The sequence below is a fragment of the Bemisia tabaci genome, chromosome 3, assembly GCF_918797505.1.
Source record: "Bemisia tabaci chromosome 3, PGI_BMITA_v3".
Classification (NCBI taxonomy): domain Eukaryota; kingdom Metazoa; phylum Arthropoda; class Insecta; order Hemiptera; family Aleyrodidae; genus Bemisia; species Bemisia tabaci.
The window spans coordinates 52357699-52383692 of record NC_092795.1 but is presented as its reverse complement, the minus strand read 5'-3'; the positions used below and the strand labels follow the sequence as shown (position 1 = coordinate 52383692).

The window sequence follows — 25994 nt, the reverse complement described above, 5'->3', positions numbered from 1 at the left end:
CATTAATTTCAGAAAAATAAAAGATGCATACTTCCTTTACTGATGCCCCTCGTATTATGTTTGTTCTGTGGTGTCAGCCACAATGGCGCCACAGCGGCACTGCGGCAGTAATGGCAATAAATGTCTGAGTAAACTTTGAAACGATGTAGGTATCACCCGAAAAATATTCGTAGGTACCGCAAGAAAAATAGTGAGAACAAAGTAATTTCAAGAACTTCAATTCAACCATTCGGGCAGCTACCAAATAAGAACCCTCAACCTGATGTTTTTGCAGGTAAATATAACAATGAGCACTAAAATCTTACACTTTGTCTTGTGTTGGTATACATTTTTCCCGACATTCTACACATGCTCTTTTGTTTTTGCACTGCTGTCTTTTTCCATCTCTCTATATTTCGTCGCTTCCCCCATTACTTGCTTAAGTATAAGATAATCGATTAAATCTACGAAGGAGTTACTTTCTATTCGCTCTTAAACTAAAGCCTGAATCACACGGTTACAATTTGTTTCCGCTTTTGTCGGATGAAAAGTTGCACCGTATGTACTGAACTTAACATAACCAAAAATACCATTAGTCTTACATCAACTTACTGATCATTACGAGCGTATGGTAAGTTTCTGGCTCTGATACCCACCATATATATTGCGGTGCTTCCATGATATCAGTTTGATCGAACACTTGACCAAAGTTCCACCGAAAATGATAATATGACACCTGTTACAAACACATAAAGCAACCTGCGTTATCTTGAAAAATTGCAGCCACGATTGCTTGTTAGCTGCCCAAGACTTTTTTCATACGCGAAGCCCCCAGTAGGGTCAAAGTAACACGTATATTTAAATGTACTCAATACGGTAGTTTGCGAAGTATTATCTAAGTTATTCCTATTTTTTGGAGGGTAAGAAATATTTGTTGCTAAATTGGCACCTTTTTGGCCATGAAGTGGCGTCTTCTCACCCCCTCCCCCCTATCCGCTACATGTACTCCCTCAGGAGAGATAGTCGGCTTGGGATTCCTAGTGATAGTCGTTAAAAAATCCTAGATACTACACATCTCTTGCCAAAATACCAATTTTTAGACGTGCACCATTGTTATTTGATTTATTTCAGTAAGCCAATATTAGTCTCAGTTACAAGGCTATAAATAATAAGCTATTGATGTAGAGTTGAAAGCAATGAAAGCACATGACTTACATAAAGTTTACACGGCGGCTTTGCTTTGATTACATCGGGGATAATCTTGGAACTCCTGAGGATTGACTCCACGTCTCTTGCAGTTGATGTTTCAAACGTCATCGACGTGGGGGTGAAAAAGTCCATCCGCGAAGTTTTGTTTATCTTCAATTGCATTTTCGGCGTGCTGCTAGTCTCCCTTCTCATTGGTTCTGTTTGTGTTCCTTTTGGGAAGTGTGAGCTCAATATTTTCTCTTGGTGTTGCAAACTTGTATTTTTGGGAGACTGGGTGCTTGTTGAATCTCCATGAACCATGCAAAGAACATGCATCTGAATCATTGCCACATTGAGACCCCAACAGGGAATCATTTTCTCCGGATTAGCGCGAAAAATTCCGTGTACTGAAATTTAGTTTGCAAGACAAACTTTTTATGAGCCGCAGGGGAATCTCTCTTTTGAAGTGCCTGACTTTTTCCTATAATTACATCGGTGTTACCCAGAGTAGGTGTTTATTACGTGTTAGTTTGAAACGAAATGATCGTGTTTAACACATAAATCATTTCCAACCAGTGCACAACACGAGCCTCCAATGGGTCTCTAAACCTTTTTTTTTTAAACTTAATATTCTGAAAGTACCCAGGCGAGTGAAAAAAGTGTTGAATTATTGCGTGTTTTTGAAGCCAAAATATCCGGGACAAAGCCACGCTTTTAAAAAGTCCGAAGACGCGATGGACTTTCAAAAACGCCGGAATAGCGGAACATTGTTCTCACTAATCTTTTGCTCGTGATAACAGCATCTCAATGCTATGTCCGAGTCTGAGAACACACTCATCTTTTCTAATCACGTCGATTACAATGAAGACCGATGCTTTTTACGAGCCATATTCATGACGTAATCATTCACTTTCAGATGAGCTTACCTATCATCACTTAAGTTTGAGGGCCTCTGCGTAATGAATAATTTTCAATAATATTGGTCGAAAAATCTGTGAGAAATATTAAGGTGCCAATTATCAATATAAGAAGGGAATATTGTGAGTATGTTAGAAAGTGTGCGATTTACTATGGGGTTGACGTTTGAAGATGGTTAACTGATGCACAACAAGGAGGGAAAATGAATTGAAGCTCCAGACTGGCGTGACGTAATTTATGAATGACTTCAAGGCATAACAGCCGAGTTTGATTCCATCTACTTATGCACTCGGTTATCAGATTTAACTGAACTTCAATAATGCCCAAGGGAATAAATAGTTTGTACAATTTTAACATCAGTAGTAGTGACAGTATAGTTGCAACATTAGGGAAACATCAAATTACTGCAGTTTACTAACAACACGTTTTTGAAAGAGGAAAAAAGAACCATGTGTAAAGTGCCAGTCTTACTGAGATACTTAGAAGTTCTCAATGTACAATCTTAAATTCTCATATTCTGGAAGAAATTGAAAAGTGAAAGATTGTACTTAACCGCAATCCAATTTTTTATTGGAATCTTGAAGTATTCTCTGATTCGTAGCCTTTATTTTATCAGTTTCTTTTACGACCTCATGTATGCTTAAATTGAGTGTTCAGATTATTGTCGTTTGATGTAGTTTGAAAACAATTTCATATATAATATAATGATTGAATGGTTTTCTTTAACTCAGTGTAGAATTAGCGCAAGACGTTTAGAGGGCAAGTTTTTAATTTGGTTAGTCCATAACGGTCTTAACAAGCGATGGTGTAGCTAAAAGAATGCGCTGAAACGTGAGAAACATGTTGCGTATGTGTCAAAACGCATAGTTTTAATTTACCTCATACAGGGTGTACCAAAAGTCCGTCCCACCCCTGCTAACTTTTGAACGAATTAAGCTAGGGAAATGAAACTTTGGGAATATTCCTATCTTAAAGGGGACCATCTTTTAGGGGGGTCAACATTTTGGTCCCCCCTCAGGGGGGGCGCGGGGGGCCCCCAACTTTTTTTTTTCAAATGGCAACCCCTATCTTGTGATACCTCATTCGAAAGAGCATAAAAAACTAAGAATTTTGGCGCAAACCGCAAATCAATATCTTAATTTTCGACCGAGTTATGATAGGTCAAAGGTCAAATTTGACCTACTTTCAAAAAATCATAACTCCGGTTCAAATTATCGTAAAGAAAAAAATAAAACGGGAAAATTTACCAAATTGTGTCCGCTTTTAAGTAAAAATTGCAGAAATCACTTCGATTCAATTTTAAGGGGGGGTTCGGACCCCCCAAATACGTCAATTCAAAGGTCATTCAATTTTTCCGCGAAATAAGCCAATTTCCCCTAGATTTGCCTCCACATTATCCCAGTGGTCAAAATCAGTTCAAAATTACGTTGGCAAGTCCCCAAATTTCGGGGAAAGTTAAAAAAAAACGAAATTTAAACGGTCAAATTTAATCACCTTAAATTTCGTTTTTTTAAACTTTTCCAGAAATTTGGGGACTTGCCAACGTAATTTTGAACTGATTTTGACCCACTGGATAATGTGGAGGCAAATCTAGGGGAAATTGGCTTATTTCGCGGAAAAATTGAATGACCTTTGAATTGACGTATTTGGGGGGTCCGAACCCCCCCTTAAAATTGAATCGAAGTGATTTCTGCAATTTTTACTTAAAAGCGGACACAATTTGGTAAATTTTCCCGTTTTATTTTTTTCTTTACGATAATTTGAACCGGAGTTATGATTTTTTGAAAATAGGTCAAATTTGACCTTTGACCTATCATAACTCGGTCGAAAATTAAGATATTGATTTGCGGTTTGCGCCAAAATTCTTAGTTTTTTATGCTCTTTCGAATGAGGTATCACAAGATAGGGGTTGCCATTTGAAAAAAAAAAGTTGGGGGCCCCCCGCGCCCCCCCTGAGGGGGGACCAAAATGTTGACCCCCCTAAAAGATGGTCCCCTTTAAGATAGGAATATTCCCAAAGTTTCATTTCCCTAGCTCAATTCGTTCAAAAGTTAGCAGGGGTGGGACGGACTTTTGGTACACCCTGTATAGTGTTTGAATATTGACATCTTTAATTTTTTTAATTTACATATTTATGACTATTAAAGACAATTAGTCTCTTCGTTTGCTGTGTGCACATATCATAACTACCGGTTTAAACAATGCGCTACCGCAAATCAAGGTAGGCAATTTAAAATTATTTATTTTTTTTCGTAATTGTATGGTGCGACAAGTAAAGAAGCCAGTTAGTGACTTTTTCATGCATGCCATGTGAGTACTTATAACTTGGTTCAATTAATTTTTAGTAATATGTTCGTCTCCAAAAATTGTTGCTCTAAGTGCATTTCTAAAAATTTTTAGACGTAGACTTAAGTTTTGCGTCAAATGCTTTGAACCGATTGATCACATCATCACGATTCCCTCTATGGTAGACATAAAATGCCTCTGTCTCATTACGTTATTGGTGATCAATCGAAACTCGTCTAAAGCCCGTAACAGACGATCAAAGTAGAGGCCTCAAAGAGACTCATCGATTGCCCCGACTTAAACCGCTGGCGAATGAAAGGGCAAGGAAAGGCATCGATGAACCTCTTTGAAGCCTCTAGTTAGATCGTCTTATACGGGCTCTAGGGAGTAACCTCATTGTTGACAGTACCCCTCGCTTTTCCACTCAATGGAGATGTTGCATAAGTGAGGAATTCGCGATTTGACTGTTGATTCTTGTGTAAAAGTTCGTGAGAAACATGATGGTGCCACTGGTTTTCTCTGAAATCAACTCCCAAGCTCAAAAAAAGGTCTCAAGTTGAGGCCAAAATGGAGGGGATATCCCATTCTACCCTGAGAGTCCACGTCTACATCAAGACAAACTCTCCATGCAAAGATAGGGAGCAAATACATTGACAGGGCTGCCACTTTATTTGGGGATTCCAAAACTGAAAACACCCAACCCTGTTAATATACTTGCTCCCCTATCTTTGCATGGAGAGTTTGTCTTGATGTAGACATGGACTCACAGGGTAGGGTGGGATATCCCCTCCATTTTGCCTCAACTTGAGAGCTTTTTTTGAGCTTGGGAGTTGATATCAGAAAAAACCAGTAGCACCATCGTGTTTCTCGCGAACTTTTACAAAAACATCAACAGTCAAATCGCAAATTCCTCACACATGCAACATCTCCATTGCGATATCAATCCTCCAAATCAACTTAAAATTATGTTTTGATGTGTCGAAGGTAGATATGGGGTGCCTGCACCTCGTCCGAAGAAGTATGACTTTAAGAAGATTGAGTGTTTTGGTGGCGTATTTTCAAGCACAACTCCTCCTTATCTTCAATACAAATGGCGGTGGTGAGGCACAAGTAACTAAACCTCCTTGGGTTCCCTGGACTCAAAATTGGGGTGGTAAATCGGCTGGAGGGTGGAAAACTTGGACCACAAGACCACCGTGGAAATCTTACGGTGATAAGTCGGCCGATTCGGGTGGCGGATACAAGTCATGGCCGACGAAATCTCCGGGTGGTTGGAAACAGTACGGTGATAATCGAGGCAGCGGCCAAAGCGGAGGCTGGAAATCTTGGGGAACCAAATCACCCGGTGGATGGAAACCTTACGGCGATAAGTCAAATGACCGCCCGCCAGGTGGATGGAAACCATATGGAGAGAGGTCTGGCAGTGGGTACCAACCTTACGGTGATAGATCAAGCGGTGGTTCGGGTGGCAGCTACCAACCTTACGGAGATAAATCGCGGGGTGGCTACCAACCTTACGAAAGAAAATCAAGTGGCAGCTCGGGTGGTGGTTACCAGCCCCAAGGAGGAAGACCAGGGAGTGGCTCAGGTGGTGGCTACCAACCTTATGGAGATAGATCTGGTGGCAGCTCGGGTGGTGGTTACCAGCCCCAAGGAGGAAGACCAGGGAGTGGCTCAGGAGCTGGCTACCAACCTTATGGAGATAGATCTGGAGGTAACTCGGGTGGTGGTTCATACCAGCCCCAAGGAGGAAGACCAGGGAGTGGCTCAGGAGCTGGCTACCAACCTTATGGAGATAGATCTGGTGGTAGCTCGGGTGGTGGTTCATACCAGCCCCAAGGAGGAAGACCAGGGAGTGGCTCAGGAGCTGGCTACCAACCTTATGGAGATAGATCTGGTGGTAGCTCGGGTGGTGGTTACCAGCCTTACGGGAAAAGACCAGGCAGTGGCTCTGGAAGTGGCTACCAACCTTACGGAGATAGATTTGGTGGTGGCTCCGGTGGTAGATACCAACCTTATGGCGACAGATCTGGTGGTGGTCCGGGAAGCGGCTACCAACCCTATGGGGACAGGTCAGGCAGTGGTTCGGGTACTGGTTGGAAGCAGACTTATTCTAAGAACAGTTGGACAAAAGCCCCTTGGAAGGCGTATTCAACCAAGATATCAACAACTACTCGACTAACAACAACTGTGGCGAGAGATCCGGGTGATCCTAAGGTCAAAAGCGCATTCGAGAAGGCAGGAATCGTCCCAAATATTATCCCAAAAGCACCGCTACGGGAGCTCAAGGTAAGATCGAAACGTCATTCTAGTTGAACCAAAACTGAAAATAATTTCTTATTTTAATTGATAAACCTTATTTTTTACAGTTTTTCAGTCTGTGCACTGTTCAAAATCAATGATTTACTCTGAGTGAATAGCCGGCGTGAGAAAAAAAAATCCAGCGCACTTTGTGTGAATAGATCAGAGCGTGAATATCACCAACGACGGACGAATTAGTTTAGCTCCCTCAAGCAGCGTGAATTCAGTAGTACCTGATATTATTTCGAATGGCAAAGTGGTAACGCACCCGTCTACCATGCCATGCCCACGGCTCATGAGTACCGCATATAGTTAGCGCTTAGTTCTGTTTGGTAGAATGTAAAATCCCGATTTTTCATTTCTCCAAAAAAAAATCACGCTCACTTATACATTGTTTCTTATCCAGCTTTCCAGAGCACACCTCATCTTTCCCGCACTCGTCTATTAGTTCCGTTTAGTAGGGATATACGTCCAATTATTTATTAAATTATAAAATTAACCCTCTAAGAAAGCGAATGTCTAGTAAAGCAATACTCGAAGTTCTCGCGAGAGTATATGGAATGGTGTTAATGGTTGTGTATTTCATTAATCAATCAAAAAATTAATTTGCAGGTAAAGTGGGTGGATACCGTCATTAGCTTTGGAAATAAAATAAAACCTAACATAACAAGGTTGGCACCAACGTTCGTGAGGTGGCCAATTGATGAAGCTAATCACTTACATACACTGATAATGATAGGTGAGTAACCCAGTTTAAATGTACTGTCCTTATTTTCGTCATAAATATTAGAGTGCACTCCCATTTTCTCCCATTTTTAGTTGCCACACGTTTCAAACTGAGCAACAGTGAAGAACCGCATTAAGTTTCGGACTTTTCCTCGGCTAAGCGAAATGTTTCACGTACATTTGAATGGAGAAACTTTTTTGCTGAACTTGGAACCTTGAAAAAGAGCCGTACATTTTTCGGATAATTCGTAATATTCAATACCAGGCCTTAAATCATTTAAAGAAACACAAACGGAGGGGCAAAAAGGGGGTCCGCGTGGATCCCTCTCCCAAAAAATGTGGAGATTTTAAAATATCTAATACGCAGTTTGAGATCATTTCATTATGAATGATCACCAAATATAAGCGTTTCTTCTTCTTATTTTCTCCGTTCCTTTCCTTATTTCTTTCTTTCCTTTTTCGGGGAGGGGGGCTACCTGGGAACCCTCCGCCCCCCTCTGGATCCGCCCATGAATCATGTTGCCTGATATTCCGAAGAAAAATAAAGTATGACAAGAGGTCTAGACGTCCCAAAAAGAGATACTTTGTTTCGCACTTTCGCCATCGAAGTACAATGCACATTCAACTTTAGCTCGACTAGAAAAATCATGTGAATCACTCACACTCAGTGTTAAAACCGGTAAATAAATCTGTGGCGTCTGTATCTAGCTCACGCAGCTTTTCTGGCAGTGTGACAGGCAGAATGGCGGAATTGACGACGCGGATTGGCTGCTGCGAGGTGGCCAATCCGCGATGAGCGCGCTGGTGCAGGGCGCTGATAGGTGGAAGTGCGACTGGTGGGGAAGCTGCGCGTCTGATCTAGACGCCACAAATCCTCCATTTCATACCGCCTTTACAGATCCTGATGTCCCATCTAGACAAGATCCCTGGAAAGGAGAGTGGCAACATTGGATTGTGGTGAACATTCCTTGGGGAAGAATATGGGCAGGTGAGGAGCTCACCGAATACAGAGGAATCAAAGAATGTCATGGCTTAGGTAAATACGTTTGTATTTGTAGGCATCTCAGTAATTTTTAATATTTATCACTGTCTTATCAAAAACAAGAGGATAAATGCAGTAAACGGTCTTTGAATGTGAAATACGCTTCTTTAGGTACCAAACTAAGGTTATTACAATTTTCCTGAAATCATTATGATATCAATTTTTGAAAAACAACTTAATTGGCCCAAAGCGATATTACAAAATAAACAACTCAAAATAGGAGTCACAATATAAAAGCGGCGAGGCTCTGTAAATTTGAGGTTTTTTTATTTATCTTTTTCATTTCAGGTTGAAAATGCGCTTGTGATAGCTGCAAAACGTCCCGGTTTTTTATGTTTGATTTTTGGGGTCTTATTCCCTCTTTAAGTTGTTTACTTTGTACTATCCATTTTTGTGGAACGAAGCCGCCAACTTGAGAAGGCGTTGTGTTTTTTTTCTAGAATTGATTTTGCCATCCTTTTTTTTCCAAGTATCTTAATTCTTTTTTTTACCCGTTGAAGATATAAAGAGACACAAGATGACCTCTGGATCGATGGACAAGAATGGAGATTAGGTGTCGCAGAGCGTCGGGGCGTACTGTAAAAGCGACTTGAATGTATGTGCGAAGATATATAGATATAAAGATGTAAGGACATAGTGCGCAAAACCATCCACGAAATGAATTGTTTACGTTTTACAAACCGTCCCTACATCAAACAAATAAATAATTAGCAAAAAAAGAAAACGAAAAATTCTTACTTTCTTCTAAAGAATGATTCAAAAACTGCCCACTCTTGGATGAAACCGCATTCATTTTTTTTTTTTTTTTTTTCATTTTTATGAATAAATATTAATAATTCAACTTTGACGTACATTTTTAGATATCCATCGGTATATATTTTTGATGTACCATCAACCAAACAATGAGCATATTCATTTCACGGAGCCGAGATTGAAATTGCCGTAAGTGATCAATTTTGCATACAAGCATGAAGATTTTAACTTCCACATCAACATCTTGTGAACTGGTCGTTCCTCTTCCAAACAGAACTATATGTGCATTGTGACGTGATCCCTGTTATGACTTTATTCTTGAGGGTCTTAGAGCTCATGTCGTAATGTACACAGTTCCGTTTGGCAGAAATACGTCCAATCAAAGTTTTCATAACGATAATCGCGTCTCTCCACTGACATACGAGTAGGCCTCAATGTTCAGTTGTTCACGTGAGCCCTGTATTCCATGTAACTACATTCTTTTCACGGTTCACGTAGAAAAGGAGATAGAGTCTTGGGGAGCATCGGTGTGAACATATACTGAACCGCAATTACAGAAACACGGATGGTAACCATTTTACGCACTTGATCGTTGATTCTGTGCTACCCCTCGCTGATCAAAGCAACACTGTGCCACATAGATTTGCGAATAAATTTTATATATAATATGACAATATCAACAGCACATCCGTGCTAAGGAGAGAATTTGCCATGCTACGGAAATACGCCGTATGTGCATTCAAGAGATGCCTATCTCCCCGGATAAAACTTGAATTTTTGAAGAGAATTATACATTCTTTGCCTTGGAATTCTTAGATAATCTATATATTTAATATCCTAAGGCCTTTTTTGGCCTCCAACAGTTTGTGCTAATTCGATCTCGGAAACTACTGGACCGATTTTCCTCGGATTTGTTTTAAATGAAAGCTCTTACGCTGTAGACGTGCCAACATCCCTTAGTTTTTCGATTTGCGCGACCGACGTTGCAAAATTTACCTCGATTTGATGACGACATATTTGCATTTTTGACGCTGGACAGTTTGTGCTAATTCGATCTCGGAAACTACTGGACCGATTTTCCTCGGATTTGTTTTAAATTAAAGCTCTTAGGCTGTAGACGTGCCAACATCCCTTGGTTTTTCGATTTGCGCGACCGACGTTGCAAAATTTACCTCGATTTGATAACGACATATCAGCGTTTTTGCCGCTGGACAGTTTGTGCTAATTCGATCTCGGAAACTACTGGACCGATTTTCCTCGGATTTGTTTTAAATGAAAGCTCATAGGGTCTAGATGTGCCAACATCCCTTAGTTTTTCGATTTGCGCGACCGACGTTGCAAAATTTACCTCGATTTGATGACGACATATTTGCATTTTTGACGCTGGACAGTTTGTGCTAATTCGATCTCGGAAACTACTGGACCGATTTTCCTCGGATTTGTTTTAAATTAAAGCTCTTAGGCTGTGGACGTGCCAACATCCTTTGGTTTTTCGATTTTCGCGACCGACGTTGCAAAATTTACCTCGATTTGATGACGACATATTTGCATTTTTGACGCTGGACAGTTTGTGTTAATTCGATCTCGGAAACTACTGGACCGATTTTCCTCGGATTTGTTTTAAATGAAAGCTCTTACGCTGTGGACGTGCCAACATCCTTTGGTTTTTCGATTTCCGCGACCGACGTTGCAAAATTTACCTTGATTTGATGACGACATATTTGCATTTTTGACGCTGGACAGTTTGTGTTAATTCGATCTCGGAAACTACTGGACCGATTTTCCTCGGATTTGTTTTAAATGAAAGCTCTTACGCTGTGGACGTGCCAACATCCTTTGGTTTTTCGATTTCCGTGACCGACGTTGCAAAATTTACCTTGATTTGATGACGACATATTTGCATTTTTGACGCTGGACAGTTTGTGCTAATTCGATCTCGGAAACTACTGGACCGATTTTCCTCGGATTTGTTTTAAATTAAAGCTCTTACGCTGTGGACGTGCCAACATCCTTTGGTTTTTCGATTTCCGCGACCGACGTTGCAAAATTTACCTTGATTTGATGACGACATATTTGCATTTTTGACGCTGGACACTTTGTGCTAATTCGATCTCGGAAACTACTGGACCGATTTTCCTCGGATTTGTTTTAAATGAAAGCTCTTACGCTGTGGACGTGCCAACATCCTTTGGTTTTTCGATTTCCGCGACCGACGTTGCAAAATTTACCTTGATTTGATGACGACATATTTGCATTTTTGACGCTGGACACTTTGTGCTAATTCGATCTCGGAAACTACTGGACCGATTTTCCTCGGATTTGTTTTAAATTAAAGCTCTTAGGCTGTGGACGTGCCAACATCCTTTGGTTTTTCGATTTCCGCGACCGACGTTGCAAAATTTACCTTGATTTGATGACGACATATTTGCATTTTTGACGCTGGACACTTTGTGCTAATTCGATCTCGGAAACTACTGGACCGATTTTCCTCGGATTTGTTTTAAATGAAAGCTCTTACGCTGTGGACGTGCCAACATCCTTTGGTTTTTCGATTTGCGCGACCGACGTTGCAAAATTTACCTTGATTTGATGACGACATATTTGCATTTTTGACGCTGGACAGTTTGTGTTAATTCGATCTCGGAAACTACTGGACCGATTTTCCTCGGATTTGTTTTAAATGAAAGCTCTTAGGCTGTAGACGTGCCAACATCCCTTGGTTTTTCGATTTGCGCGACCGACGTTGCAAAATTTACCTCGATTTGATAACGACATATTAGCGTTTTGCGCTGGACAGTTTGTGCTAATTCGATCTCGGAAACTACTGGACCGATTTTCCTCGGATTTGTTTTAAATGAAAGCTCTTAGGCTGTAGACGTGCCAACATCCCTTGGTTTTTCGATTTGCGCGACCGACGTTGCAAAATTTACCTCGATTTGATAACGACATATTAGCGTTTTTGCCGCTGGACAGTTTGTGCTAATTCGATCTCGGAAACTACTGGACCGATTTTCCTCGGATTTGTTTTAAATGAAAGCTCTTAGGCTGTAGACGTGCCAACATCCCTTGGTTTTTCGATTTGCGCGACCGAAGTTGCAAAATTTACCTCGATTTGATAACGACATATTTGCGTTTTTGACGCTGGACGAGTCATATGGTTGGGGGACCTCCCACCCTCTGATTTTCCGTTTCCCTCTCCACGTTAACCCATCCCTACCTGCTCACAACACTCGTCACCCTTCTACCCTAGCATGGGTCGCACGGCAGTTTCACTCATGTCGGGGGTCGGCTCATGTCTTCTTCCAAGAGAATTGGTGATTTATCTTCACCCTTTTGCACCGTTACATTTTCAAAAAGTGTTCTGATTTTCTTTTCCAGGAGTGTTATTTATTTTTCAAGGTTGTTTCTTTTTCTTAAAGTAGGTAATTTTTAGTTTCCTATTCTTTGTTTTTGAATTTATCATTTTGCCTCCAGGAAGTCCTCTAAGCACTGGTAGTGGCAAAATTTGGCTCGCGAAGCGAGCCAACAGTTACTCGCGGAGCGAGTAACTGGGGGTCCAGGGGGCTTGCCCCCGGCTAGCGGCGCAAGCGAGCGTAGCGAGCTGAAGCAGCTAGTTTAGATTAAATGCGAACAAAATTGACTGAAAAATTTTTAGATAAATATTCTATATCTACCGCTGAATTCGTTTTGCATGAAGCTTCGTTAGGAGATATGCGTGAAGATTCATATACGGCGTCCTTCTTTAGCCTGGTAGAAAGACTGTATGTACATTCTAAAGTTTTCAAATGTCCTCTGACAAATTTTTATGAATACTTTCCTTCGAAGTTCTCGAACACATCAGATAAAATGTGAAATGCTGAGAAAATTAAAAACAAAAACAAAACAAATGTACATAATCAGCAATACTTGCTGTCAGCAGAGATTTGGCAACGTCCGAAAGTCCACAAGGCCTTTCCTAAGCATGGGATATTAGCGCTGTAACACTTTAACTAGTACCCCGAGTTCCATACATACATCAATGCAACGGCGAGAAATTTCAAAACGCCTTCAATTGTGCGCATATGCAACGCGGACGTCCATCGAGCACGTATAGTTGTATCAAGGCGCTACGATCCACATTGCACTACGTGGTATACCCGTCAAACGGAAAAATAACTGAATGTACCTCACGCAATAATCTACCTATATTCTTATGCAGATGGAGATCTTTGACAGATTTTCTTAAAAGAACACCTTGACCTTTATTTTTAATTTTTAAAAAAATAAGTTGCTTCCTCTCTTAAGCTTTCATCAAATAATGAAAGAAATAATGAAAAAAAATCAAATTAAAAGTTTTACGAGGCCACAAAAGTGCATTGTCTTCAAGAAATGTTTCTAGTTAGGATTTTTTTCCTCCTATTCAAGGGCGTAAGTTTCGGAGCCTTCTCGGGTGGGCTTTTAAAATAAGGTTAGAAAATATAAAAGTAAGGCTACCAAGACCACTCCCTTTGTTATTTTTTTGAGATTCCTGCAACCGTGTTCTGTATAACTATCACTTCTTAAACTCAATTCTAATTTCAGACCTTACGACATGGAGCGCTCCCACTTCTCCGCGCGGAAATTTGCCATGAAATACAAACTGGGCGATCCGGTGGCTGGGAACTTTTTTACCGCCAAATGGGAGCCGTATGAAGACATTCTCCACCCTTACTCCCCCTTCCACAACTTCACGATCCACGAAAAAGATGTGATGAATGAATTTGAGCACAGATTCACGATGGCCCACGTCGACTACGCCAAAAATCACACCGACCATATTCTCGAGTTCACCACCGTCGAGCCTGAAGATTTTGACATGGCAGAACACATCAGAAACTTAGGATAAGCGCATATTTAATGAAAATAATTTATTTATTTTTATTTATTTATTTATAATTTGTACAGGTGGCACACGCCATTTATTCGGTACATGGTGTACAGTGATATATACTTATTGATATACATATGATACAAGTGTACAATTATACTAGCCTACAACTTCCTCAAGGATATAGAATGCGTTTTCGAATAAGAAAGCACGCAGCCCATTAAGGAACGACGTCAGGTCAGCATTGCGGAAGTGTAGCTTTACACTCCAAGGCAGTACGTTAAACATCTTGCCGAGAATTTGACACCTTGCTCAGTCCGCCTCAATCGAATCATTTTATTAGAGATGTTTTTATGTTTACTGTTGTACTGATGATAATAGCTAACAGTAAACTTTTAGAGAATGAATTTAAAACAATTGTATTCTGCTATTCACTTTAAATTTTTTAACGGATAGAACGCATTTAATGCCTAATAACTAGGCTTTAAATTAAAATAGATTTCCTCCGAGGGCCTACAGCATTTGCGTTCCGTGAAAAAAAAATGTTTCGGCTGAATTGAATCTCTTAGTTCGAAAACGTCTCAACTTGGGTTTTTTACTGTGTTCATTTTTTCGCGTAGAAATACTCCTTTTCTCACTGTCTCGCAGTTTTTATCGTCTCCTGAAATATATAATTTTTTCGAGATGAGCCGTTTCAAAACTAAGAGGTTCAATTGTTCTGAAATGGCTTACATGTCTCGTGCGTGTCAGAGTAGAAACCGGAAGCTTTTGCTCAAAGATTTGCTCAACAATACATTTGCATACACTTTGTCATTACTATGGACTGAAACTTACCATGCTACCAAATGGGATTCCTCACACAAAATTTCAACCCTGCTAATATTCTCGGTGTCAGCTAGGTGTCCTTACCTATGATGCCATGCTAAGGAAGGACGTCATATGAACATTCAAGAGTTGCCGAATTTACTTCGATAAAATGCTTATTTTTGAGGAGTCATGAAAATTTTTCCTTTAAATTTTCAGAATCTCTAGGTGAAATTGCGAACAAAATAGTCTGAAAAATTGGATGGAAAATTTTCATAAGTTCACCAAAAAAATTGCGTTTTATGGAAGGAAATTTGGCATCGCCTGATGGTTCATACGGCGTTTTCCCTTAGCACGGCAGTATGGATGTGTAACCTCTAATGGAGCAGGTTTGCTAGTCCATGTATGGCTTCCGCCTGCTCAACTTTTGGAGCTTTCTAAAGCTTAAATGTTGATTTTGAAGAAAATCATTCGCACCATAGTGTTCATTATAAAATTGTACACGGATACTGATAAATAAATAAAAAAAAAAGTCCCGCTACTTGGAAAAACTTCACTTAAAAAATTGTATATTTTAATTTCACCAATATGATAAAGACAAAACTTAAAATTATTGGATCACACGCCCAAAAAATTAACTAAGAGATACGCAATGCGCAATATCTCTGATGAACTGTCTAGTTGAGTTGGTCACTGCGATTAAGCAGTATATTTTTTCAAATAAATTTTCATTGATAGGAACGAAAACAAATTGAGCTCAGCTAAGACTTAGAGTCATATTATAAATACAAACTCATATTTCCTTGCAGAAGCAAAATAATTCATTATCTAAAGTCATTTTTAGGGTGAATTTTTGACATTTATCAACTTACGAAGACTTTTGCCAAACGATTTGAGGCCATTCAAGATTTGTTTACTTCAGATGTAAAAAAAGTAAACGCGTAAGGAGGCCCAAGGCTATACTGTTCTTGATATTCTGTTCGATTAAAATATGTGCGCAACGCGTAAGTCCTGTAACACAAGGATAAATACGTTGAATTTCATAAAATTAACAACGATTCCCCTGCGCCTTGCAAAGGGCGCCACATTACGCGTTTAGCATCACACATTCCATGCAGTTAATCTTTTAATAATCTTAAATAATAATGACAAGGAAATGAAAAAATGAATAACACAGACGTCCATGAAAAATTTTGCATTGTTAGACGTCCTAAATCAAAAGTTTGATTTGATCAAAAGTTGAATCACCTTTTAATGAAAATAGCGCTTTCCTTCCTATATAAATACGGTAGAGTCCATGGACAAATGCGCATGAGCGTAGTCAATTTTTATGACACGATGAACATTCTTAGGTAAGTGCAGTTTCTCCCGAAAAGTTGCGTCATTTTGAGCATCTTTGGTCACAACGCTGTTGCACCAAGTTAGAGTTCACCCACAAAATAAGTTGCTTGTTGAGTTAGGCAGGAGATCCGCCATTTTGATTTTTGCATTCACTTTGAATGCATGTTCGTGTTAGCATAAATACGTCCAATTTGAGTTATAAACTGATCCAACATTACACGTTGCACGATCGGGTTTGAGATTTTGGGCTTCCGAGCTCAGTTGAAGGAAACTACGAGGGATTCCTTTTCCGAACATTAAAACGAGATACGTGAAATTGTGAATTTTTTTCGTGGACCGATTTAAATTCAAACGAAATGAGAGAATGCAAAGAAGATCGACTAGAGTCTTTGATTGGTAAGTCCCTCATGAAACATCTTTTCTACGATTTCAAGCATGTCATAATTTTATATGCACTTAACGATGAACGCTCAAGAGTGAAGTGATACATGAAACGCGCCGTTAAAACTTTTTTTTTTTTGTTAGTCGTCGAGCCAAAATGGGTGGATCATAAGGTTTTGTATTTTTCCTTAACGCAATCATTTTTTTTGGGGCCAAATCGGGACCTACCGGACAGGTAATACTCTCATTTATTTGCGAAGTTTAAGCAGCATACACTTTGTTCTAAATCGCACATGGGCATCTAAATGAGTTTTGATAACAGTTTAATTATGTAAAATCTTATAAAAAAACTTACAGTTTGCTTGTATCGCACAAATATACGTACCAAAGAGCTGCGTTCAGATTACTACTACTACATGTATAATAATATTTTCATATTTCCTTTTATCGTGCCGAGCTTACAGTTAAATTAATTATGGCCACCTTCTTTCCAATATAGAAGCATACTTCAGTAAAACGGTTCGGGCAGAATATCCATGTCCAATACACAGAAGTTGACAGCTATGGGGTCACCTAAGTCATACTTTGTAGCAAACCTCAAGGCCGAAAAATTCCCTCGGTTAAATACGTCTCTGAAAATTAAAAGGGCTGAAGGTTACTAGGAAATCCGAATGAAAAGTTCCATCCTCGTTTTAGAGGTACTCCCTAATTTTGCATTTTATCTACTCTTATTTTATTTCAGTTTTTTCTTTTACTAAAAACATATCAACGCCTTTTTTTTTTAAATATAACTTCATAGAATTATTTGTCTTTGAAATATCCAAAAATGAAACTCAGCACTCAAAAAATCACGGTGAGATGAGGAGAAAATTTGCCCCTGCATTTTCCAAACGAATTCCCTCTAATTTTTTAAGAGTGTAAAGGACTCGATGAGATTGAATGCCAATTTTAAAATCAAGTCATTAAATCAAGTGCAATTTCAGTGCGTGTCTTTAAAGCTCGGAACAAATATTAAGTTTCATCCTTTTCAAAAACATTGCGTGCATTCTATTACTTATTTTTATCAATTTTTCTTTGTGTGTACCTTAGTGACTTACTTTCTTGTGTAGATTAATTCATCAGAAAATCCGATTTTCTCTCTGCTTGGCTGCTTGAATAGAAGGAGAACGAATCTATGTTTCCCTGTAAAAGAAACGATATAATGTAGACTCGGTTCTTTTGTCTTGAATGAATGTGCTTACAAAACTGAAAAAATACAAAGTAGAATATTATTACGTTTTCGAGGTTTCCAGTGATAACACTTCCCTTGAAAATATTGGTTGGTGTTTTATTGATGCCTTGGTTGCCTATGAATTTATTTTTCGCTCAACGATCATGAAACTCTGAGCATCATTTTGACACATGTCAAACTCTGCTCAATTTGTGATATTTTACTAGTTTTAATGCGACAGTTTTGAACAAAGCTTATCCATAAGAAATGGGTGTTTTTCTCGCAGATATTTAGTCAAATATCAAAATCTGAGTGGTCAAAAAAAAAGTTGAAGTACGATAAAATTGTATTAAAATACTTGACTCAGACAATCTAACATCAGACTATGAATCAAAAGTTTACTAAAACTTAATGGGTTTAAAGCATTTGAAATTGACTTGGTTCTTAGTTAATTGCTACCCGGTTGCCATGTTGATGACATTCCTAATTGAATCAATTTTATATCATCCTGTGTAGTCACCATCGATACCAACAAACAGGACAATGTTGCTGAAGCCATATTTTTGCTTAGTTTTACTTAAAAAAATATCGACAATTATTCTAACCTCAAAGCATGATATTCTACAGCTGAAAGATTTTTTTTCCAAATCTTTGGCTCATAATTAGTGTTGCCCTGAAAAGATGGTCATAGGTAGAACTAAAGTGTCAAAACTCGTCTATCTTAAATGAAGTAAAAGTAGAATATAATGATAAATTAATTAAATAACTCCATAAAAACCTCAAATATATGAGCATTACTTCCCCTTTCATGTACTTCTACAAACATTTTCTCTCATAAAATCCCGTTCCAATAATCTCTACAGGGTAAACATCTTTAATTTCACAGAAATAGAAATAAGGATAAACAATATTCACCCTGTTTCACTCAGTCTCTTTGCACCTAGGTGACAAGGGGACACAAGAGAGAGAACAAAATGACAATTGCTCAAGTTTAAATACAAATAAGTCAATTAACTTTACCGATGCCATACGGTTCCAGGCCTACGTATGATGCGAGTGTTTCACCTCCTTCGACCCATAAACCAGGTATGTTTACCACGACCCAGTGTTGATATTGCGCTAAACAATGATCATGTTCGCCGGGAAAATCTGGACCTTAAGTTTTGAAATTAAAATGCAGGGGTTCAGTTTATCAGAAACAAAATTTTCTCCAAATAAATGTTTTATCGTGCGGATATAACATCTTTTATGATACATTGAATATTTCATTTAATCCATGTCATACGAATAGGCGGTTAGCGCAGGGGGAAGGGGAGTTGAGGAGGACGTTCCTTACACAAGAATGGATCGAAGGGTCCTCCACTTTTCCCTTAAAAAATGTGTGATACTATCCTGCCAAGAATGATATTTTAATGCGAATGTATCGATTACGCCCCCACCACCCAGCTAATGTTCTATTATATTGACATCTGCAGATTACAAGAAGGGATGGAATAACTTTTATTCAATGACCGTCCTTAATTTATGCTAAAGAGTGTCAGGTACCCCACGATTACGGCTGCTCTTGTATCGCCCCTGGAGCTGAACCGCGCATCAGGGTCGTGCGTCTCATTAGATCCAATTTCGACCTATTTTGTAAGGTTATTGGACATTTCGTCAACGATTTTTTGTCCGCGCACCTGTTTTTTCTAGTAGTTTACGTCCACGCGTTTTTTCGGAAGGGGAATTTTGGTCCACTTACCACTTGAAACCCAAAGTTAGTTGGTCCACATGTAAATACAAACGACAATTGCTTACGACGTTTTTGGATGAAAATTTTTAATGTCCTGGAAGAATTAGGGTTTGCTTGTTTTTTTTTTTTTTTTTTTTTTTTTTTTTTTTTTTTTGTTTGCTTCAACGGAGAAAAATATATAATTGAGATTTTGGTAAAAATGAGGGAGCGTCATTTCCATGAAAGAAAATTCACTAAAACTCTCTATACCTCTTTGGTGGAACAGGACTTAATTATCTTTCAAGAAAATCCCATATTTTTATACCTGAACTGGGAAACCTCGATTTACCTCAGCTAAAGGATCTCATATTTTTCCTGTGAATGATAACTTCGCTTCGGCACTGGTTTGCCGCAGCGCTTCGAGCTACTATTTCGTCACGGAGGTGTTGCACAGTATCATATGAGATCGATGGCACCCCAACGTAGGCATCTTTCAAAAGCGCGAAGTTCCCTCACAAATTAAATCGAGTGACGACAAAAAAAAGAGAGCGGTAGTCGAAAAACTTACTGTCCTAGTATCTGTATTTAATAACGTTTAGTATGATTTTTAACTTCATTAGAGGAACAAGTGACCTAATTTAAGGAAAAATATCCTAAATTTACCGCCGAGAAGATTTCATTATGAGTTAATAAAGAAAATAATGTTTTCTTAAAGAACTTATAAAAAAGAAAGTCATTTATAGCTTTTATAAAAAGGAAAGTCACTTACATCAAGCAGAAATCCGCTTCTGATCACCTATTTTATTCTTGATTCAAAATAAAATCTTCTTGACGGCATATTCAAGAATGTTCCTTTATCTCTCTTATCTCGACTTATTTTGCAAGGAAAGTTCCGTACTCTTGAAGGACGCCTGACATTCTTATTGTTGGTGTGTTGGAGTGCCTTCAATGTCGTATATACTGTAAAACACATCTATTGTGAAATAAAGAAGCGCCGTGGCACGTGGCAAGCTGCGGCGCGGCGCGGCCAGCCAGCCAGCCAGCACGGAACGCGCATTGGCGCCTACAAACCTAAGAGATACCTCAAGCATTGCGCAATGCGTGAAGTATCTGCTTAGGTTTGTAGGGCCAGTGCGCGTTTCGTGCTGGCAGCACGTCGCATCACTCCGCTTTATGCTAGGACCTATAATTTAAACTCGCGGAGTCAGCGTTTTTCAACTCATGATTTTTATATGTTTGCACACTCTGCATGGATTACTTTAATTTAAATTTATAAAAAAAATATATATATGTGTGAACGGAAAATTTAATGTGTGTTTTGTAAATATTTAGGTGTTTCCTCGTCGTATTTAATGATTTTCAAAGCACATTAATTTTTTCTTTTATATTTTGTGCTTTTACTGTGCTGCAGCGTGGTGGTGAGCGCAACCAAGCGCTCAAAATAGGACGTATTTGACTCTGAAAGATCGATGTACAAATGGGCTAAAACCGAAGATTGCATGCTTCTCGATTTGTCCCTCTTTTATTCATTTGTGCATAGTTTCTTTCGACACAACTACTGCTCATTGACTTTAATATCGATGCCATCGCTTGGAAAAGGTTTTACAAATATTTGCTACGTTTTAAAAATGTAAATGTTTTTAAAATAAAGTAATATTGTCGTTAAAAAAAGTATTCATAAGGTTTATTTTTCATCAAAAATTTTAAGGATGGAAATAAAACCAAATATTCACCCATGAAAATTTAAAAAGATTGATCAAAAGAAGGAAATAAGATTTTATTTAAAAAATGAGTTACCACAACAACTCTTCCGTCTCTCTCAATTTTCTCATTTGATTATTGTCAATATAATTTTACATACGGACTAAAATATGACACTTGGACCAAGTCACTGTTGCTTATTTCACGCGTGGACGTAGACTACTGGACAAAACAGGTGTGAGGACAAAAAATCGTTGACGGAATGCCCTGAAACCATTTTGTAATATTCGTGCATTCCAGACAGCCAAACATATCAAGTTAAGACTCAACTCGATTAGAAATTTTGAGCAGAATGAGACAACATTTTCTAGAATTGTGAGAAACTAACCTGTTTGTCGCGCCGTAACGCACGATGCGTTTGAATAAACTTTAATTAATTGGAAACACCCATTGATGGGACCTCTAGAACCATGTAAAAAGTACTTCAACTAACAGTTTAGGCAAAAATTAAAATATTCTCTCTAGCTCCTAGAAAAAAATCGCTTTAACGTTTTGAAGGGTCAAATTTGGAAGCGCAAAAGGAGGACCCTCCACCTTCCATCCCTCCTCGGGCACCCCTTTCCTTCCTTAGATGGAGTTGAAACTTTTAAATTGTGTTTCCTGACATAAGGAACGATATTTTTGAAATTTTCAAGACCTCCAAAAAAATGTTTTACCGGATATTTTTAACAACACTCGGCTCTGAAGCGCAACCGAATAACATCATTCCTTGTTTTAACATTTAATTTCAAAATTATCAACTTGCCAACGCTGTATAGGTGGAATTTTTGGGAAAATTTCGAAGGAAATCGTTTTATCATTCTCAAGGGGGGGGGGGGGGGGGGCAAGTAAAGAGGGACATTGGTATTTTCTCATAATAGGGATGATTCAAAAATCGAGGACTATTACTAATTGTTAGTTTTAATTAGCTTTCTGAAGTTGAAATTATCAAAAATTTAACCGACTGTCTTTTCGGTGCAATGATAGAAAATTGTAGTTGTGAGCTTTCCCATCCTTTTTAAATGCTTCCTTCGACGATTTCTTTAAAAGAATGGTAGTCATGGCAGTAAGAATCTCTAAGCTTCATTGGATAATTTATTTAAACCAACGGCAAATAATGTAATTTTTTTACGGCGTATATATCAATACCCTTTATGTTCTCAGAATAAAATATTGAGCTTATGATGTGTGAAAAAGTCATAAAAGAACTTTTGCCGTTTAATTGTTATCTTTTTTACGTTAAAAACAACGGGCGGTGAAGATTATCAACCCAAGTTAGGTTACGTTGGGTTAAGCAACTAAACTAACTTCGCGGTGATGCTAAGGGTATCGAGCGAAAATGAAGGCGCTTCGCTGCGCTCTGGCAGACTCCAGCAAACGAATAGTGTGCGCACGGGAGACATATTACGTTGAGCAAAATTAGCGCACCACTCAAACCTCATCGCCACATAAAGGTGTTTGTCCACTTATGCTAATCTTTGATACTAACCCTGACAAGTTCGATATTCATCGACACATAAAACCGGAGTGGTTTCTGTGCCCTAGTTCGTTGGAAAAGCACGAGTGAATAAATACCTTGCCGCACTTTCATCCATTTTGTTCTCTTTTGTCTTCTCTCTATATACGGCAATCAGATAGTATGTAAATATACAGATAATTACTTCTTAAAGAATAGATACTACAACTTGTAAAACCCAGAAATGTAATACAGTATCCAAACTTACTTATCAAAAGGAGCGTATAATACGTTTCCGCCTCAGAGATCCACCATAAGTAGTGTGGAGCCTCGCGCACATCGGTTTTATCAAAAATTCTACCCAAATTCCAGGGCATATTATAAAATGACACCTGTGAAAACCCGTCAATTCAACTTGATTAAAACCTAAAAATCACCATTTGTCATTAAATATCACTCGTACTCAGTGTGTAGCCAGGCATTTTTCACGGAGGAAGTCCACAGTCAAACGTTCCTCACGGAAAGGGAAGGACCCAGAGTTAAAACTAACACAAAACAAAGAAAAATGACGGTTTTCTGGAGAATATTTTCAAATAATGGGGACCCCCTCCTTTTAGTTGTGCCACTGTCTACATGAGACTCGAATGAGATAATCAGAAAATTTAGCTATCGTCCACCATAACAAGTTCTCCACAAATTGGGCCCGCGACTGTTTTATTTCAATGCTAGTTATACTGTAGCGGTGTCTTATGCAGTCTGATTGTCAGTCACAGGTGCACTGAAAATAAAAATCTCGCTGTTTTTACTAAGAAAAGGGTAAAATTACCAAGAATTCAGGGTTCTATTTGATCCCAGTTTTTTCTTGGTAAAGTTACCATTCATGGAATTAGTAATTTTACCGAGAAATGTCGGTAAAATTATTGAACTTTCTCGGTAATTTTACTGGACCTTGGTAAAAACGCCAATATTTTTTATCGACTGTGGTAGAATTACCGAGATAAAATGGCAAAGTTACCGGGAATTGATTACCAATAAAAGTGGTATTCTTACCTGGAAAAAACAGTACAAATACCGGTTTTTAAGTTAGCTTACTAGTCTGTCTTGGTAAAATTACCAATAATTGGTAAAAAAAGTGATATGGTAAAGGTACCAACGGACCTTGGTAAAAACGCCGAGAATTTTTTTTTTCAGTGTGGACGATCACCGGGGGCTTCTTTGTCGTCGTTGCCCGTCGTGGTTTCAAGTCTGTGCACAACTGCATTCGGTCAAAATGCGGAGACAGGCAGACTAAACGCTTGACTGCAGCCATGAAGAGTTCATATGTCACTGTTACGTCAACAATGGACCACCAGACAAGGTACGAATTTAAGCGATCTGATACATGTTTCTTAACCAGAATTTTGCGTAGAAAACGATTCACACAACGAAAATTACGGAAACCAACTCCTAACGAAGATATTAACGTTTTTATTTCACATTGGTCAAGAGGAATTTGAACTGCCCGCTCACAAGAAACTCAAAACTCTACGGGAGTCAAATCGCCCACTACAACGGTTTCAGCAAGCTTCTCAATCGAGCAATGTTCATTTCCCATCATGTGTTGTTCAAACTATTAGCAATTTGCTATAACTGAGCCAAAGCGTCAAATTGAGGTTGCCAGATTTTTATATCGCAGAGACTGTCATGATAACGTTTAGCGCGCGATGTGAATCACGTAGAGCATTGAGTTTTCATGAGCGGGTGGTTTGAATTCACGCATTAAGAATCATTAAATATCTTCGTAAGGAGTTAATTTCGGTAATTTTCGTTGTGAGCATCGTGTTTTACGTAAAATTTTGGTTATGAAACATGTATCAGAATTCTGAAATTCGTACCTTATCTAGTGGTCCATTTTATGATGATGTGCACTTGGTGTTCCCTAATATCGATAAAGAAATAGTCCCCTTAACTCCTACCCCTTACAGCTGCAGTGCCTTTACAGTTTTGGTCATCCAACTTTTTCATATACAGTATTATCTACAAGGTCAAAACGGTCAAAAGTCTAAATGAGATACCAGTCTACAGACTAAAAATGCATTAAAACTGAGAGTTACGGCGCTTATTACTTCACAGGCACATACTTAACGAGTCCAGCATTCTATGATTCACCAAGAGACTGCTTGGCTTGCTTGTCGGACTATAAAATAATGCGTGTATATGGCACCAACGTCATTAGTGAGTGATATCATGGCAAGGTTGCTCAACTATCTCACCTGAATTTCATGAGGTGGTCTTTTGTTTAGCACATCCGGGATGATCTTGGCATTCCTGAGGATCAGTTCTATGTCTTTCGGGGTTGTTGGCTGAGCGGTGGTCGTCGATGGAGTTGGCAGGTCGACCCAAGTTGTTCCATTGCCCCCTAATAGTTCCCATAAGGTTCCAAATGTCCAGAGAGGAGGGGTTGGAGTGACGCCATTTATACCCGTCCCTTCTTTGATTTGCTCTGTGTTCTGCAATTTTTGGGGGGGTTGCGAGGCTGAAATTTTAAGAGGCTGCAAGCTCGTTGATTTTCCATCAATTGCGCAAAGGAAGCATGTCTGAATAATAATTGATAGCTTGAGGCTGCAACAAGATAGCATCTCCTTCGCGCTAATGAAAAAAATCGCGTTTGCTGACACATAGTCGGGAAAATCATACTCTTTAAAGTGAAAGCATAAGATTAACGAGTATCGCATTACGCCTGAGGCGCAAAGCGATTCGAGGGGTTGGACCGGAATCGTTCTGGGGGCGTAGCCCTAAGTGAACATTAAATTGGCTGCGAGTATATTCGAGGAAATGTTCATGGATCTGTGACAATTAAAATGGGTCTTATCAAGTATGTACCTCAATAACTCAGAAATAATTGGTTTATCTCTCGCATGGTTTAGAGACTTTCGGTGGACTTTTCGGTTTAAGTTGGTTGACTGGAGAGTAGAAATGCAGCCCTCCATGTTACTTATTAATCGGTGAATTTGCTGGTGTTAGTGTAATCGGAAAGAGTGAAACTTGATTTAGTTTAAGAGTAAATTTAAAATGGCGTGGAACTTACATATTTATCACATGTTTTTCCAAATAGCTACAGGTCCACACAAAATTGTTAAGGATTGGGTCAGAAAAAACTCGTTTGAACTGCGTTATAATTTGGAAACTTAATCATCCACCAGACTCCCTCTTCTCTCATTGTATGCAAGAGATAGGGAATAAATAGAGCACGTGGCATTGTTCACTGCTTGAGGTCATTTGAGTTTAATTCGAACGAAATAGAATGTAACAATCTATCAAGATAGAGAGTCA

At 38.9% G+C, this 25994-nt stretch overlaps 2 protein-coding genes across 4 annotated transcripts; one reads left to right on the top strand and one right to left on the bottom strand.

Annotated features, from left to right (window-relative positions):
• Positions 1–4177: 4177 nt before the first annotated feature.
• Positions 4178–14852, top strand: LOC109036271 (uncharacterized). The gene is made up of 6 exons (XM_072298616.1): positions 4178–4306; positions 5356–6660; positions 7285–7411; positions 8297–8434; positions 9301–9382; positions 13754–14852. The coding sequence occupies exons 2-6, from the start codon at positions 5362–5364 to the stop codon at positions 14055–14057; spliced, it is 1950 nt and encodes a 649-aa protein (XP_072154717.1). The 5' UTR covers positions 4178–4306; positions 5356–5361; the 3' UTR covers positions 14058–14852.
• Positions 14853–15382: 530 nt separating this feature from the next.
• On the bottom strand, positions 15383–25891 carry LOC109041722 (protein D1). Of its 3 annotated transcripts, none has more exons than XM_072298629.1 (7): positions 25750–25891; positions 24935–25310; positions 22951–23074; positions 18796–18930; positions 17663–17747; positions 16951–17197; positions 15383–15854 (listed from the first exon to the last, which is right to left on the bottom strand). In XM_072298629.1, exons 2-6 carry the CDS (start codon positions 25298–25300, stop codon positions 17074–17076), a joined length of 834 nt encoding a protein of 277 aa, XP_072154730.1. In that variant the 5' UTR covers positions 25301–25310; positions 25750–25891; the 3' UTR covers positions 15383–15854; positions 16951–17073. The 3 variants fall into 3 exon arrangements, with proteins under 3 accessions (XP_072154730.1, XP_072154729.1, XP_072154728.1); XM_072298628.1 differs by having other exon boundaries at positions 24935–25332; positions 25750–25885; XM_072298627.1 differs by lacking the exon at positions 25750–25891 and having other exon boundaries at positions 17028–17197; positions 24935–25417.
• Between the last annotated feature and the right edge of the window lie 103 nt (positions 25892–25994).

Coding starts and splice junctions, on each gene's coding strand:
- LOC109036271 (XM_072298616.1), top strand. CDS start 5,362: ATGGGGTGCCTGCACCTCGTCCGAAGAAGTATGACTTTAAGAAGATTG. Junction 7,412..8,296: donor ACATACACTGATAATGATAG/GTGAGTAACCCA, acceptor CCGCCTTTACAG/ATCCTGATGTCCCATCTAGA. Junction 8,435..9,300: donor CAAAGAATGTCATGGCTTAG/GTAAATACGTTT, acceptor GTACATTTTTAG/ATATCCATCGGTATATATTT.
- LOC109041722 (XM_072298627.1), bottom strand. CDS start 25,396: ATGCGATACTCGTTAATCTTATGCTTTCACTTTAAAGAGTATGATTTT. Junction 18,931..22,950: donor TTATACGCTCCTTTTGATAA/GTAAGTTTGGAT, acceptor TCAAAACTTAAG/GTCCAGATTTTCCCGGCGAA. Junction 17,748..18,795: donor CCTGGAACCGTATGGCATCG/GTAAAGTTAATT, acceptor TTTCTTTTACAG/GGAAACATAGATTCGTTCTC.